The 16864-nt window shown below is 39.4% G+C and overlaps 2 protein-coding genes across 6 annotated transcripts in view; both read right to left on the bottom strand.

Annotated features, from left to right (window-relative positions):
* Positions 1–555: 555 nt before the first annotated feature.
* LOC101845577 overlaps positions 556–16864 on the bottom strand; it is a 68756-nt gene continuing 52447 nt past the window's right edge. For 4 of the 5 annotated variants that reach the window (XM_013088318.2, XM_005108817.3, XM_035972518.1 and 1 more), the window contains exons 2-6: positions 7862–8056; positions 6874–7097; positions 3957–4413; positions 3162–3376; positions 556–1604 (exon numbers count right to left, since the gene is read on the bottom strand). In XM_013088318.2, the coding sequence (XP_012943772.1) occupies positions 1399–1604; positions 3162–3376; positions 3957–4413; positions 6874–7097; positions 7862–8001 (1242 nt within the window). In that variant the 5' untranslated portion in view covers positions 8002–8056 and the 3' untranslated portion in view covers positions 556–1398. Of the gene's footprint in view, positions 1605–3161; positions 3377–3956; positions 4414–6873; positions 7098–7861; positions 10148–16864 lie in introns of those variants that run through there. The other variant, XM_005108816.3, reaches the window with a different exon arrangement.
* LOC101845957 overlaps positions 13740–16864 on the bottom strand; it is a 54529-nt gene continuing 51404 nt past the window's right edge. The window contains exon 11 of the mRNA XM_005108818.3: positions 13740–14376. Coding sequence (XP_005108875.1) covers positions 14103–14376 — 274 coding nt within the window. The 3' untranslated portion in view covers positions 13740–14102. The remainder of the gene's footprint in view (positions 14377–16864) is intronic.

Below are 16864 nucleotides of genomic sequence, written 5' to 3'. Positions count from 1 at the left end.
GGAAAAAACATGTAATAAAGAAATAAATAAATGGACCATCAATTCTGAAAAAATAAATATAAGTTGCATAAAAAAATGACATGGAGAAACTGCAGAGCTAGATTACAATCCAATAGAACCGATTGTCACATTAGGAAAACTGGGTACTGAAATAATATTAATAACAACTTAAGTCCTGGTGAATATAAGGGTTTATTTTTAACTGTAAAGAAAACATAATGCATGGTACTACTACCTAAAAAAGCATTAAATCCTATTTACATTCAATAAGCAACTGTGAAAAGATCGTACAAGTTCAACAGGTGAAACGTCTAGGATATAGCTGACGGAAAATACAACCCAGAAATAAAATGATAAACTGCAATAGATAAAGACAGCTTCATTAACCCTATCCGTACACCCTGGGGTCATTTTGAACCCCCAGGGTTGTATTCTTCACATTTTATAATACTTCTAGTACAAAGGTCTCTTCAAAACTCTCAGTATTTCTCAAAAGAATTATTTTGACAGACAAAAAGTACGGATCGGATTAAGGAGTAAATTTCCTTTTTAGAAAGTAGTGGCACAGAGTTCCCCACGTCGTATGGATACGATAGTAAAACATGACGTACAGATAGGATTTTAAAAAGTTCCATAATGACAACCAAAATAACAGTTTCAAAAAAGGTGTGTGGTCAATATTCCTACAGCTGTGAATGCTGGGAAATTAACAAAGACAGTGAGTTGAGGATTTAATAGCAAGAGAAAAAAGTCAAATGAGGCAGTGCTGACTGAAAGAAGCCAGGGTTGGCCGATCACTAATAAATACAATCAGGAAGAGACAAATGCAATTTCTTGGACACATGAATCAACATAAAGGCCTTGAACATCTTGCCGTCACTGGAAAAAACAGAAGGCAAAAGAGGCAGGGGTAGACCAATAACATCTTTCTCAAAACAATGAATATAAAGGTATTTTCAGAGCATCCAATCAGAGGAAGAGGGGGTAACAATGATAGTCAATGTCTGCTTCAGATCTGGCCCTCCATAATGATTTTAATGGTTTGTCTTTCCTGGTGATAGGCACCAGCTCTACAAATGTATCTATTACGAAGACTTCTCCATCCAACATTTTAATGGTAGAGTTATAAAATTAAAAAACAAGCCCCTCTCAATATGGTAACAACAGAACAAGCAAACCGTCCCATTTAAGAATGAGATGTCCATCACATACTTTTCAAACCCATTTTCACATGTAATTGTTATCAGTCGTCTTCATTTGGGGGTCAAACACATAATTTTTAAGGTCTCGCTTTTCCAGACTTCAGAACAACAGCGCCTTCATTGTCATAGTAAAGATAAATCTCCTTCTATCAATTTTTAACAAATATTTTGAAGCAAATAGTTCACTTGGAGCATTTTACTTCAGGCTAGGATGAGTGGTGCTCAGCTGTTGGTCAAGGTCACACAACTGTTGCAAAAAAGAAGAATTTGGGCAAATCTCCCTTTGGCTCCTGACCAAACAAACGGCCTCACGTACAGGCTTCCTCTGTTTGATCATGTAGTAGGCTAAGACCAGTGTGGCCGATCTGCTGACTCCTTCCACACAGTGGACAAATACCTTTCCTAGATAAAAACAGAAAAAGAATCTACATTAGCCATGCACAAACAAGATACATACAGAAGCTAAGTGCAAGAAAAACAAACACAATGGCTATGCACAAGAGAGACACATACATTAACTATGCACAAGAGAGACAAATACATTAACTATGCACAAGAGAGACAAATACATTAACTATGCACAAGAGAGACAAATACATTAACTATGCACAAGAGAGACAAATACATTAACTATGCACAAGAGAGACACATACATTAACTATGCACAAGAGAGACACATACATTAACTATGCACAAGAGAGACACATACATTAACTATGCACAAGAGAGACACATACATTAACTATGCACAAGAGAGACACATACATTAACTATGTACAAGAAAGACAAATACATTATCCATGCACAAACAAGACTTGTACATTAGCTAAATACAAGTAAGATGCATACATTAGCTCCAGAAACACACAAATATTAACTATGGCAAAAGAAAGATACATACATTAGGCATTCAAAAGAAAGATAATATAATATTTGCTAAGCGCAAGAAAGAAACATACTTTAGCCATAACCAGAAGGACACACACACTAGTTTTGTCCAAGAAAGAAACATACTTTAGCCATAACCAGAAGGACACACACACTAGTTTTGTCCAAGAAAGACACATACATTAGCCATATGGAACACAAAAAAGACACATACATTAGTATTAGCTCTGCATTAAAAAGAAAATGTATACCTCTTGTACAAAAGGACAGGAAAAATGACATGATCATGCAGATATAAATCTGTAAGTGTCATTCGTCTGGCTTACATCTATTTCCATTTGACAAGAGGGCTAATCAAAGGAAGGGTCAGTGCAGTAAGAGAGAAAAATCAAAGCTTTGACCAAATTTCTTGATTCATATCCTTGGTACTAAGGAGCATCATGGAATCGTGGAATGTTCAGAAACATTTGCAAGTCTAGGATAAAAAAAAAAGTGTAGCTTTGTCCACGAAACTATTTTACAGACTTTAGATTATAAATCATAAACTATAAATGGGTAGATTTTAAAATTCATGAATGCATTTATGAAGACTTACACCTATAGTAACATTTGTGTCACGACGCGGTGGAATCAGGCGCTCGTCAATTTTTTTACGCATTCAGTTATTGGTATCATCTTAAAGTTTGTTTTATTGTCTTGGTGTTGATGAAAATGAACCCATTTATCTTGGATAGAAATCGAGATATATGCCATTGAAATAGATGGAGGTTGCCTGATTTAAGAGGTAAAATTAGCGATAAAATGGCCGCCAAAGTACATTTTTGGAGCCTATAATCATTGTTTTTCAGTCAAATCCACACAGAAATGGGATTTTAAATGGACATGAAAGGTATTGTGCCAAAAAACAATAATTCAATATAGATTGTCAAACCGACGTGAAAAATGATGGTTTCTTCAATTTCATTATTTTGACGAGCATCCCTGATTTCACCACGCTGCCTCGCATTTGTCTTCATGCAATATCTACATATGACCTTGCACACTTTCTCAGAGTGATGACAATGTACATACCTCTATGGGCAACGGCACTCGCTATATAGTCAGCAGCACAGGTGAAGTATTGAGAAATGTCAAAACCTGATGCATCTGTGGCTTGCACACCTAGAAACTGCAGCCCTTCTGGTTCATACATTGAGGCATCGGTTGAGCAGCCTTTGCCCTGCGCAGCATTCAGAATGTGTGTGACACCCAGCTTTTTCAACTCTGTTATCCGCATGGCAAATGCTCTGTAAGAGAGACATTAAGCTGATAAAGAGACGGATTGAATTGGTTCGGACTTTAAGCCAGTTTCCAACACTGTAAGGTGGGACCTTTGAATTTAATGTCTATTTTCAATAGGACAAAGTAGGTGGAGAGCTTTGAAAACTTTGAATCAGTTAAAGATATTCCTTTTGGGGCTCGAAGCAGAGTCATCTACATGTTCCGGAGAGAGAAAGGGGTGGAGGTAACAAGAGAGATGGAGAGGGAGAGAGAGAAAGTTCCATCGAAATCATAAAAGACATAATTGGGAATTCCAGAAACAGTGTAGAGAAGATAAAGGTTGTTCACCAATTTTCCAGCATTCATATCTTGTATCAATTTATTTACCCAAGATTGAAGAAATGATAACAGTTTTTATGAGCATCCTTAAACATAGTCTTTAGCTGTAGCTAAATAGGTAACACTGGTGAAAAAGGTGATATTTGTAGTTTTTTTTAAAGATAGGGTTGTTCTTAGGTTAAATTCAGTCTAGAAAAGTACATGCACTGTACTGACTATTTTCCCCCTTTTTTGTTGTGCGGACTGAAGTAAATTCTAACAACTCACCGCGATCCAATGTAGATGAACTCATCAATTTGATGATAAGGCTCATTCGGCAGCATCATAAAACCACCACTAGGCTCTGTCAAGATTTCCTCCAAGTCCTCAACTGTACACACTCCCCAGTGGCAATCCTCTTCTTGCCTCCCCGGAGTCTCACTTTCTAAACAATGGGCAGATTTTGAGTCGACAACTCCTGGCGACCGACAACGAGCAACGGATTCCTCAGCTCCTCCTGGATTTCTCCTGTTAATCCATCCATGCTGGAAATGTCCGTCTCTCTTCAATTTCTCATGGAGGTCACACAGCTGTTGTAGAAAGCCTGGGTTGGGGAATATCTCTCGTTCAGATCTGACCAATCGAGTGGCATCTTGAGCAGTCATGTGACGTTTGATCATCAGGTAGGCCAGAACTAGGGTGGCAGACCTGCTCACACCCTGCACACAGTGGACAAAGACTTTACCTGCAAGCAAGGGGACAAAAGCAGGGGTGTTATGCGAGGCCATCATACTGTGCCTGTTGCAAAATTATGCCGGTAACTTCTGAGACAGAGTTGAGGTCACTGATTAAATGTATGATGTGCAAGAGTGAATGTGTTATTTTGTGCGTGTGTGTGTGTGGGTGTGTGTGTGTGTTTGTTTGTGTTTATGGATGCATGCACACATGCACGAGTTCGTGTGTACAAATAAGCATGTGTGTGTATGTGAGTGTGTATATGCATGTCTGTGTATATGTGTGTGTGTGTGTGTGTGTGTGTGTAAGTGTACTAAAATTGTCTTGAGTGAGTGTGAGTGTGTATGCACATCTGCCCACGTGAGAGGAGTTTGAATGCTACAGCTGTTTGTGACAACAAACTGCCTTTTTCCAATGGAGAAACTGACAAAGGTTATACATTGTATTATAATTTTTCTCCCATTCTACCAAGCTTACATGTCCATTTCTTAAAATTCAAAATGTTTTATGGCACTTGCAACTAAATAAAGTCATACGAGTATGAGTGCATGGGACACAAATTGGTTGTTTTCACATTTTGCCCAGGTGGCGGCTGGAGCCTACTCTTATCGACTTTAGGACCATCAAGGAATCTTTAACATGCGCAACTTGCATATGGGACCTCCAAGATTTTTTTCGCCCTTATCCAAGCAAGCTAGGTGTTCGATCTTACTCTTCATAATATCAGGGGTGAGGCTGAAAGACAGCAGTAAAAAGAAGCCAGGAGGCATGAGAAGTACACAGAGTCAGGAACCCTGAGGAGGGGGGAAGGGGGCAGAAACTGGAGATGAAAACAGATGACAGAACATGACAGGAGAGCAGGAAAGGAGGTGAATTTTAGAGAAGAAAACTTATTATCACTGTCGGGTTTCAAACCCGGGACCTATTGAATGAGAGGCGAGCACCATACCTCTAGACCAAAAGACCCCAAATATCCGTGAAAGCACTAAATCATACAAAACATCAATGGTGACCAAAATAAAATGGTTGTCTCCTAAAAGCATTTTTCCAAGAGACATAAAAACTGATTTTGTTTTTATTTCTATTATTATGTTCATTATAGGGAAAATATGCCGCAAACCACAATGTTGCTGGTGGTTAGACTAGGGTCTGTGGTGTAGCTGTTAACTCCATTCACTATCCCACACAGAAGACATGAGTTTGATTCCTGTGTAGGGAAAATTATCCTCTTGTACCTCGGTCTTTCTCTTCATATATTTTATACCTGTAAGTCTGGGTTCCCCCCCAGACAGGCAGGGTAGAACCCGCCTGCTTCGTAAATTACCTTTATTATGTCAATGGGGGCTTAAAACATCTACAATTACAATTGGTCGCTTTTAATGACAAGCGGGCTAACCCAGATTTCGGGGGTTTCCAGAAACCTTGACCTACACCAAAAGTGGGCATTGCCCTACCTATAGGGAAAGGTTGGTTTCATTGGTGTGTATGTTTGTTTGGTTATAGAGAAAACTCTCCGTGCTTCAAGGCGACTAAATACCGGGGGGGGGGGGGCTCTCGTGACCTAGAAGTTAAGATGTTCGCTTCTCATTCAAAGGTCCCAGGTTCGAATCCGGGTAGCGACTGAAAAACTTTGGTCTCTAAAATTGTCTCCTTTCACCTCCTTTCCTGCTCTCTAGCAATGTTCTGTCGTCTGCTTTCGTCTCCACTTTCTGCCTCCACCCGGCTTTGCCCCCTCCTCTGGCAGGCTCCTGACTCTTTATGCATCCTTTCTACTGCAACTCCTTGGCTCCTTCTTATTGCTGTCTTTCAGCCACACCCTTGATCTTTTGGTAGGAAAGATCTACATCTAGCCTTTTCGGAAAAGGGCAAAATATCTCGGAGGTCCAGTCTGAAAGTTGTGCACGTTAAAGATCCTTTGGATGTCTAAAATCGATGAGAGTAGGCTTCGGCAGCCACTCGGGCGAAATTCAAAATTTCCTACCAACTGAAAATGTTTGGTGTGACCCTCGCACTCATATGACCTTATGCGGTTTTGAGCGCCGTGAAACACTTACCAACTAAAAAAGAATTACAATTACAATTACTAGTGGTCAGGCTGCTGGAATCGCAGCCATAAAGTCACTGTGTGGTTAAATCCCCGTCCAGTCTGAATGTGGGACGTTGCTATGCTGCTGGGCCATTGATTCAAAAGATCTTGTCAGCATTATAATATTAGTATTTGAGCACCTCCAAAATTGCTGTCAACACCAGTGCTGCCAAAAGATCTGTAAACATTTTGAAACTGAATAGGATCTGTCAAGATTATAATAAATAGTAAGTGCGCTAAGCCCACATATGAGTTGCACATTTGAAAAAGTTATTCAGGAATCCAAGAGAAGGGTCGCTTGCACTTGTTATGAGAACCAAAAAAAGTTATATTTCTAATTGCAATGTATGCCAAGAAAAAGCATAGAGTATGAGTAGGACCTACCGTGGCAGGACAAGCCAGCTTCAATGAACTCGGCAGCTTGCTGGAAGTGCTGAGACAAGTCATAGTTCATCATATCGGTTGCTGGAATGCCCAAAAACTGGATGTTGGACCGTTGGTACATCACATGATTCGTATTCACATGAAAGGCAGTTTTCCCCAGAGCAGCATTCAGAACATGAGTGACTCTCAGTCTTTTCATGCAACCAATTCTTTTGGCAGAATCACTGAAAAAAAATTCACAGGTGATAGCTCAACACGATCTTTAAGTCACTGGGATTAAAGCCAGAAATTTGTTCCAAAAGCTTACTAAGTTGTGCGTGTGTGTGTGTGAGTGTGTGTGTGTGTGTGTGTGTGTGTGTGTGTGCATGCGCGCGCGTGTGTGCGTGCGTGTGTGAGTGCGTGTGTGAGTATGAGGCAGAGGGGGAGACGGTGAGAGAGAGAAGAGAAGCAGAGTGAAAAAGTGTTTGCGCTTGTGTCTGTTTGTGTGTGCATGTTTGTGTGTGCATGAGAGAGAGTGAGAGAAGGAGGGGGGGAGGGGGAGAAGGAGGAAGAAAGAGAGAGAGAGAGAGAGAGAGAGAGAGAGAGAGAGAGAGAGAGAGAGAGAGAGAGAGAGAGGGAGAGAGAGAGAGAGAGGGAGAGGGAGGGAGGGAGGGAGGGAGGGAGGGAGGGAAGGAGGGAGGGAGGGAAGGAGGGAGGGAGAGAGAGAGAGAGGGAGAGAGAGAGAGAGAGAGAGAGAGAGAGAGAGAGAGAGAGAGAGAGAGAGAGAGAGAGAGAGAGAGAGAGAGAGAGGGTCATCTTAAACAAATGGCCTTTTTGTGAAAAGCCATCTTTTATGTTTGGCAAAGGTGTTTTTACACCCCCCATCGACACAATCATGATAATTAATTAGAGGTGTGGTTGGTTTGCTCCTTCTTTCCTATCAAACATCACCAGAAAACCCATCAACCACCCATGGAGCAAGGATGAAAAGAGATCAATGTGTACTTACCCCTCGCCAATAAATATCCCTTCATAAACTTCATCAAAGGCTGTACTTGGCATCATGGCCATCCCATGGGAGGGTGCAGTGAGAATATCCTGTAGTTCTTGAACTGAACAAGGCCGATCTTCATCAAATATAGACATCATCTTCAACTCCTACCAGATTCTGCTAATTTTTCTTCGACTTACTGGACCATCAGATCTGTAAGGTAGAGAAAAATTGTTTGCTACCATTGACAAAAAAAGAGAAGTATTCCCCTCTCCCCTAGAATAATCAATTTGTGATGGGAAAAAGGAATTACCGACAGTTCCTTTGGTTTTGCCCATTGTTGATGCCATTATGGACACAAAATAAAGAACATATCCAAGGCAGAGCAATTGGAGTTATTAAAAATAAAAACTTTCCATACATATTGTAAATATTTATGCTCCTATCAACACAGTTCTGGTCATTTACAAGACAACTGTTTCGACCCTGCCTGTCAAACTCGATGAAAATTCTCCCCGCACAGGAGTTGAACTCACATCGTCTCCATGGCACGGCAAAGCACCTAATGTCTACACCACAGACGCCAGTCCTCTGCCATGCAAGCTTTAGAAAAGATCATAATCAAAACTATAAAGCAGTTGCCAGACAAAATAGGACAATAAGCAAAATAATACTAATTAGCAGGAAAGAAACATGAACTAGTGAACAGCAATACTTTCTATTTCTAGTCATTAGCATTAAATAGAATTCATCAACATAATTTAGATCATTTACAAAGGTAGGCTGCTTCAACTCTGTCTGTATGGGTCAACCCGAGCTAAGAGGGACACAACATCCAAGCAGAAAGACTGAGATACTCGATAAAAATTCATCCCACACGGGAATCTGCCTCAGAAAGACTGAGAAACTCAATGAAAATTCACTCCACATGAAAATATTGACGGAAGAAAGATTGAGATAATAAAATTTCACCCCACACAAGAATCTATTTCAAATCTTCTACATGCTAAAGCAAAAAGCCTAACTGGGTCCATGTCATGAAGTGAAATGGGCACTTTTGGAGCAAATTTCTGACTTTAATCCCAGTGACTTAAAGATTGAGCTATCACCTGTCAAATTTTTTTCAGTGATTCTGCCAAAAGAATTGGTTCCATGAAAAAACTGGGAATTACTCATGTTCTGAATGCTGCTCTGGGGAAAACTGCCTTTCATGTGAATACGAACCATGTGATGTACCAACGGTCCAACATCCAGTTTTTGGGCATTGGAGCAACTGATATGATGAACTATGACTTGTCTCTGCAATCTCCCAGCAAGCTGCCGAGTTCATTGAAGCTGGCTTATCCTGCCACGGTAAGCATTTATTGTTTAACAGAAATATTGCATAGTGTGGGTGTCTGCTTAGCTCTCAGTGTCAGAAGAGCGGTCTAGAACATCTGTGGTGTAGCAGTTAGGCCCTTTCCCATCGCATGCAGGAGACAATAGTTCAATTTCCTGCTTGGGGTATTTTTTATCAAATATCTCCTGCTGCTGAGATGTTACATCTCTCTCAACTTGGGTTGGTCCTAACAGGCAGGGTCAAAGAACCTGCCTACTCAATATCTAAATTGTTCCAATGGAGGAACATTTACAATAACAATCAGAAGAGAGAAGGGCAAACCGTTGTACTATACAACAGCCGGCGCCGACAGTGCACCAGTCTCTCTTTCTGATCTACAGGGATCACAACACAAAAGAAACAAATAACTGGACAAAAAATTATTAATAAAAATAAATAGCATAAAATAGCACTCTATGACACTAGGAAACAAATATGAGCACTGTCCAATCAATTCAGGTAGACAGTACATAAACACCAAAAAAATACATTTTCTGAAGCAAGAAAGAATGACAGTATTCCAGGAAAAGAAAGTCTTTGAAATGCGCAAACTTTTCTCTGCTCAAAGTGAAGCCCACAAGTCTTTAATCCCTGCAAGTTGAAACATACAATATTTATGTATCGTTCGGTTCAGTTACAGCAGCAGATAAGGTACAACAACAACAAAACACACACTCACACACACACACACACACACACACACACAGAATTTTAGTAAAATAAATAAAGAAGTTTTTAGTCTGATTGGAGAAAATTTGATCCTGTGACACAGTCTGTTTTTAGTTTTAGTGTGAGTTTTAAGACACTTGCAACATAAAAAGTTTAAAAAGGTCATATGCGTGCCTAAAACTAATGTTCTATCTGCTCTATCAAAATCGTAAGATTACTTCAAGTCGTTATCAAGATATTCAAAGAATTGCATTCAAAAAAGCTTGACATGATGTGAAACTCCACATTGTTTACCACAAATTTCTTAAAACTCGGTACTGAGCAGATAGAGCTTTGTAATTCTAAAGTAGCGTAATGTAAAGCAATATAAAGTCATTTCTGATAAGGCCCATCTCAAGTTGGCACCATACAGACATCTTTTCCCCATGCATAGGCCTACAACAACAATAGTGACAAAGAAACAGAAGAAGATACAGCAGACTGCACAACAGCAGCTACCAGCCATCCATAGATCTCCAAAGATAACAAGATCTCTCTCTCTCTCTCTCTCTCCCTCTCTTTCTCTCTCTCTCTCTCTCTCTCTCTCTCTCTCTCTCTCTCACAGAAAGGCAAAGGGTAAAAACGGTAAAAATTGTATTTTTCTCACTCAAATAAAGCAACCTGAAAAGAAAAAAAAATTGTGCTTGAAGCCCATCCTCTTAATGACAAAAAAGCAACAAAATCATATTGGGCAAGCAAATTAAACGTATGATGAACAAAAAATTCCCACTTGCGATTGACATCCAAACTTGCCATAGCAATGTAACAACCTGTTTTCTTTTCTTTCGTTTAAATTCTTAAACGATTTTTAAGTCCGATATCCATGGTCTTCATCTTAATGGAAGAACTCAATCAGCACACGGATAGGTGGTGGGGAAACCGTTTATTAATAAGGCAGAGCACATGACAATGGTTACAATGATCACTCTAGTTCCAAGAGAACAATAAAAATTTAGTGTCAGCAACGGTGATGCACATTACCGTTCATTACATACTGTTTACTGGTCATGACTGTGAAAAAAGCCCTTAATTATCTCTCACTTTGGCCCACCCAAGGGCCATTCACTAAATGTCAGCCAAGCTACTGAGAGCAAAATCTCTAGGCACCTGAGACATAAGAATCTCATTATTGTCATATTTTAGGGCATTGTGGTTCATTTCAGTGAAATACATTAAAGTACCTTATTAGGTTAACTTTTCAAAGTGACTTCAGTTCCATTTTACCCCTGCCTTCAAAAGTGTTGGTTCTGGCAGTTTGGTTGTCCTGTACTTAAAAGGAGTCTGGGTTTTTTTTTATAGATTAAATCACTCAAATAGTTATAATGGATAAAGTCCCTCTACCAGTCATTATGCAGCCCCTGCCACCATGAAAATTTAAGGCATGCACTTCATTCCAATCTAAAAGAAAGATATTTTATTATTGGAAATCTGCATAAGAAGCCAAGCCTTGGCTTTAAAAAAAAAAATTACTGACAGCATACACTAAAGCGATCACAAATAAATCATAAAATACAGACAACTTGCACTTTTAGACATAACTTCTTTTGCACGTTGACATGAATTATGAAAGTGGACTTTAACATTTCAATACCATTAATTGACACATTACGTCTCAAAACTGGTCTCGAAGTTAAGAAAAAATTCTGGTGGAATGCTTTGACTGTATACATTAAGAAAGTTCAAACTGAAGTCTTCATTTTGATATATGGATATCTTACAACTAACAATTATTCCCACAGACAGAGCTGCACTTGTTGTCTCAAAGCAAGGTTACTATGGAACCTGAGGTGGGCATCAAATTCGAGTCTTACTGCTGAAAAGGCAAAAATCTTCATTTCCAAACATTAAATTGTCAGTCTATAGGATGGCAGCAGGGGCAACATATTTTTATATAGGTTAGTAATTTCTAATTTAAAAACAAAACAAACCAAAAACACCCCTAAAACACCTGGAATGAAAAACTGTCTAGGAAAACTGTAAGTTTGACCTTCACAGCTTATATTTGAAAAATAATCAAAGACAGTTCTCTCCTCATACGCTACCCTAGACAAAGTACACATTCTAAGAAAGATGAGCAGGAGACATTGTTGAAGTTAATCTAGAGCAAATTCTCCCCCCTCCCCCTAAACAGCAAGCACTTACGGTTTAAAACATATATATTAATGTTTGAGCAGCACTCGAGCAATACCACTCGAGCACAACTGGCCTTGTGCTGGATCATCAGCCAGCAGACCTTAAAACTAAAAGAATGCAGGTTCAAACACATGGGAATGAACTTTGACAAATCAAGTGAATAATTCAACAAAATTAATTTACTAAAGCTTGTAAGGGCGCACTTTTAGCTTTTTTATATTATATCAATCATCATGAATCATACAAGCAATCATTTAATCAACCACTTCCAAAAGTCCCAATCTTATTCATAATAATTTAACAACACTGTCCCTGGCCTATGAGAGCTACTTTCACAAAGTGTGCACCCACTGTCGCAAGAACAATGAGCAAATCCTATTTTTCTGTTCACCCTATCACGTGAAGGTTAATGGAGTTGAGTACGGTACTTTTCTTGTGACATTAACAATATATGGACTCGGAAGAATGGGAATCTTTATTACTTTCATAACATAAGACGAACAACGGTACCATGGTGATCAACGTACATTTTCAGAATGTGTGCCATACGTCAAACTAGTATTGAAGGGATTCGAAAAAAAAAAAAATCCCAAGGAGAACAGAAAAATACATTATACATTTAGGGAAAAAAAACTGGGAATTCAACTCGGAAAAAACAATTCACTAACAATCAACAAAAAAAGATCAAATAAAGCCAAATTTTGTAATGTAAAAACAAAGTCATACGGATATCACAATTTTATAACAAAGGATATTAAGCTTACACAATTAGCACAATTATATCCTCATAAGGAAATAATACCGCAGAAATAAACCATGGCAACATTGGTGAAAGTAAAGACACAAGTGCAGTCAAACCTGTGTAAGACGGCCACCCATTGTCATGGAGAAAAGTGGCAGTACAAGACAGGTGGCCGTCTTAGGCAGGACTAATCAAGATGAAGAAAACAAACCATTCCCATCTGAGGTCCCAATCGAAGGTATCCTTTTTGTATTTGTTGTTGTTGTTGGTTTGTATTTTGTTTGTAATTTTTACTTTGTCGCTGATTTTGCGCAAGGGTGACAATAAAACTAAATGTATCAGATGAGGAAGACCGAGTGTCTTGTTAGAACAATAACATGGGTCGCCACCACTCGGAGAACGAGCAACGCTTCTGTCGCAAGTTCATGTACACATCCTTTGTTACTTTGAAACAGACTGGATAAACAGTGACCACTCATCTCACTTACGATTTGTGTATGAGTTCTGGGCGGGGCTTATGGGTTACGAGGGATCACACGCTTACCTCACCAGCAGCTGAAAATTGGTACCTATTGGTCAATAGTGGGAGGGGCCTACACAACATGATCGGTTGGAGGGACTACCTAACAACAACGACAGGGTATTGAATTATGACGGCTCTCCCACCACGCCAGGGGCCAATGCACAATTTATGACAAAACGTAATGGAGTCACTAAGGTGGCCGTCTAAGGCAGGTGTTATTGCTTAGTGTTATAAGGGTTGAGTGTTAAAATATTGTGGCCGCGGCCGCGTTGTACAGGTGCCCGTTTTACAGTTAAATTATATAGAAAAAACGCAAGGGGGGAAATGGAAAGTGGCCGTTTGTACAGGTGGCCGTCTTATAGAGGTGGCCGTCAGGGCAGGTTTGACTGTATTGGTCTAAATTAATATTTAAAAAATGCAATAATATTCAATAAAAAGCCTGGCTCTCTTTCGAAATGTATTGAAGTCAAGCTTGCAGTTAAACTCACACACTACCAGGGGTGGTTGGCCACTGCCTTCAGTCATAATTACTTCTCAATAATGCAAGCCCAAACAACAAATAGGTGAGAGTAGTAATGAAAGAGTTGAAGTCCATCTCCACAAAGATCCAGTGATGGACAATCTAGAACTCACAAGTAGGTATTTATCACAGCATTGAGAGAGGCATTCACCAGGCACCTAGATTCACCCCAAATATCCACTTCTCCAGTCCAGAAGGTGGCAAAGACAAGAGACATAAAAGCTCTGGGGTAATCTCCAAACTCCCCAAGGTTCCTCAGCTCTCCTCTCTTTCACAGAGCTCATTTTCTGCAGCACATCTCTTGGAGGCCTCTTGCATTCTCTCCTCCTGGCTCACCAGGGTGTTCAACTTTTCAACTTCCTGTTCGCTGCTGCACAGAATGACAAAAAAGCTGCCCTTTCGTCGGGCACGACCACGCATTTGCACAAGAGCTGTGACACTTGTAGGTGGATTCATACACACCACCAGTTGCAAAGCCTGAAAATCAACCCCTTCTTCCGCTATGGAAGTGGCGACGATGATATCAATTCTGGAGAGAGAAGAAAGGAATAAATATGAAAGTGCAGTTGTATGTCATACCATTTAAAACAATATTTTTACAACTGTAAATATCAAATATGTTATTTTTACTTGAAAAGGGCATGACTAGCAAAGAATAATAACACTGCATACTTTCTGAAGCCAATGTCAGAAGCACCTACGAGAAGTTAACAGCAAAGGGTCTTCATTCAGTTTTTTTATATTCGTGTGCGTGCCTGGTGAAAGGGACTACAAGACGCATTTGCTCGAACCGAGATATCAGGCTTCAAAGGTCAAAAATAGAATTTTTAAAAAAAATTAAGTTCCATTAACAAAAATGGATTCTTTAACCATTAATATATCGATATTTACAGGGACTTGAGTTTCTTGTACTTTAAAATACATTTATAAAGATTTTTATCACGAGGTATATTGCATAATCCCCAAAAATGCCTATAAAAATTGGTTTTCCCGAGTACATACTGCAGATGGTTTCTCTTGTCCATTCATAAAGTTGACCCAATCACATTGCATACCAAAATTTAGGTCATTCTCTCCTCTCTCTAGTTGCAGGTAGTGCACATGAATATCTAGAACATGTAAACAAAGTGAAGATTTGCGCATTCATACCCTTTCGCCTTTTTGGAGAGCAAACTTGTATCGCATTTTTCTGCCCTGAGCAAACCTAGACCTATTTCTTGAAAACTCTTGCTCAAAGTGGTGGTGAATTTGTTTTGAAGACGTAATATCTGTCACCCCCGGTCAATATCAGTCGTAAGACGCACATTTGTATTAGCTAAGAGGCTCGAAAGGCAAAAAAGTGACTTTCCATGAAATTTCTGTTTTTTGGATATATTGAAAGTTTGATGTCTTCTGCTTCATATAAGATAAAAATAAACAACTTTAATCAACTATAAATATATTTTATTTTGATTTATTTTGGAGGCATGCATCGTTTGTTGTGAGCTTGGGTGACAAGATAAAGGAATTTGGACCTTGCTAGTGTGTAGCTGTGAGATTATTTTTAGAACCATTACCTCATGGCCACCTTTGCCTCAACCAAAGATACTCCACATTGGAGTACCTTTACTTCAACCTTCTTCATTCGTAACTTTTTTAAGATTTTGACCCCTTTTCGAGCATAATTGGTCTGAAATGTAGAGAACTCTGATTGGAAAAATGAAGTAAAAACTGTAACTTCTAGCTCACTTCAAGCTTGTTTACGTAAACAGCTGACTGTGTGGGCGTGCCCTGCCAGCTGTTATCATCTGTTGATATATCTGTTTTACACTTTGGTTGACTTTAAAAATTTGTTTTTATTGTGTTTTAGTGCTTTTAAAAGATTAATTAACCTTCGTCTTGATCTCTCAAAGTGGACTACTTACCAAGAGGCCAGCAAGGCGGTCTATGTGCATGTGTGTATATGTGTGTTGGTGGGTTTGTATATGTGTGTGGGGGTTTTTGTGTGTGTGTGTGCGTGTGTGAGTGTGTATGCTCTCGTGTGTTTATCGTGCTATTGCAAACGTATAATTAGGTAGCGCAAACACGGCACGTAAGCCGACTCAAGGCCTTCCGTGTGGTTTCGGTAAAATGGGGGGTAATTCAGATCTGTTTCTTTGCTTTTTTGCTATAAACACCAAATGCTGAACACTTTGAAAAAGTTCCGATTTCCTTCTTTACAATAGTGTAAGTAATCCGAGTATGAGCTGGAGAATCGCCGTGGAAAGGGAAGCCCCTCGTGGTCGGAATGCGAGGTGGGCCGGTTCAAAATTGACACCCATGCATTCGATGCTTTGCACAAAGATTGATGATTAAATACCGTCTTTTCATTGGGGGGAGAACCATACATCTTAAAGCGTGGTTTACCGTGGTTATTATTTTTGGCCTTGAGCGTTTGGATAGAAACCTTTAAAAAAGTGTCTAAGATTTTCAAAGATCATTTTTAACACGTAAAGTGTAAAATACCGGCTAAAAAAGGTATCAATAGAAAAAACAGTTCTTTTTCTATTAGAATAAAGTCATCGACTTGGAATTATTTTGCATGAATCATTCCGCGAAACTACCGCGAGCACTCAGTACACTACAGTATTGAGTCGACTCGCTCGCTGCAAAGGCTGGTGCGACGCCGGCCGAGACAACTCTCGGTGTTTTAATTGAAATAACGACCGATCATTGTGTTTGAGGCAACAAAATACTGATTTGTAATGATCTCACAGTGTGAAAAAAATTAGGCTTCATTTCTTTGTTATAATGATTGTACTCTGTTAATGTAGAGATATTTGGTGCACTTGGTACTTTTTTATTATCTGTCAATCATGGGGTTGCAGCCAGTCAACGATTTCAGCAATATTTGATTATTATGTTAAACTGAAACATCTGCCATTCTCTTAAAAATTGACTGAGCAGTAAAAGTATGGAACCAAAATTCTCAGGGGACATAGGCCTTTCATATGAAACAGATGAATTTGACATACAGCTCCTTTGAAAAAGTTGTGTCT

Source organism: Aplysia californica, unplaced genomic scaffold, assembly GCF_000002075.1.
Source record: "Aplysia californica isolate F4 #8 unplaced genomic scaffold, AplCal3.0 scaffold00723, whole genome shotgun sequence".
Classification (NCBI taxonomy): Eukaryota; Metazoa; Mollusca; class Gastropoda; order Aplysiida; family Aplysiidae; genus Aplysia; species Aplysia californica.
The sequence above is the reverse complement of the archived record's forward strand: the minus strand, read 5'-3'. Positions and strand labels throughout refer to the sequence as shown.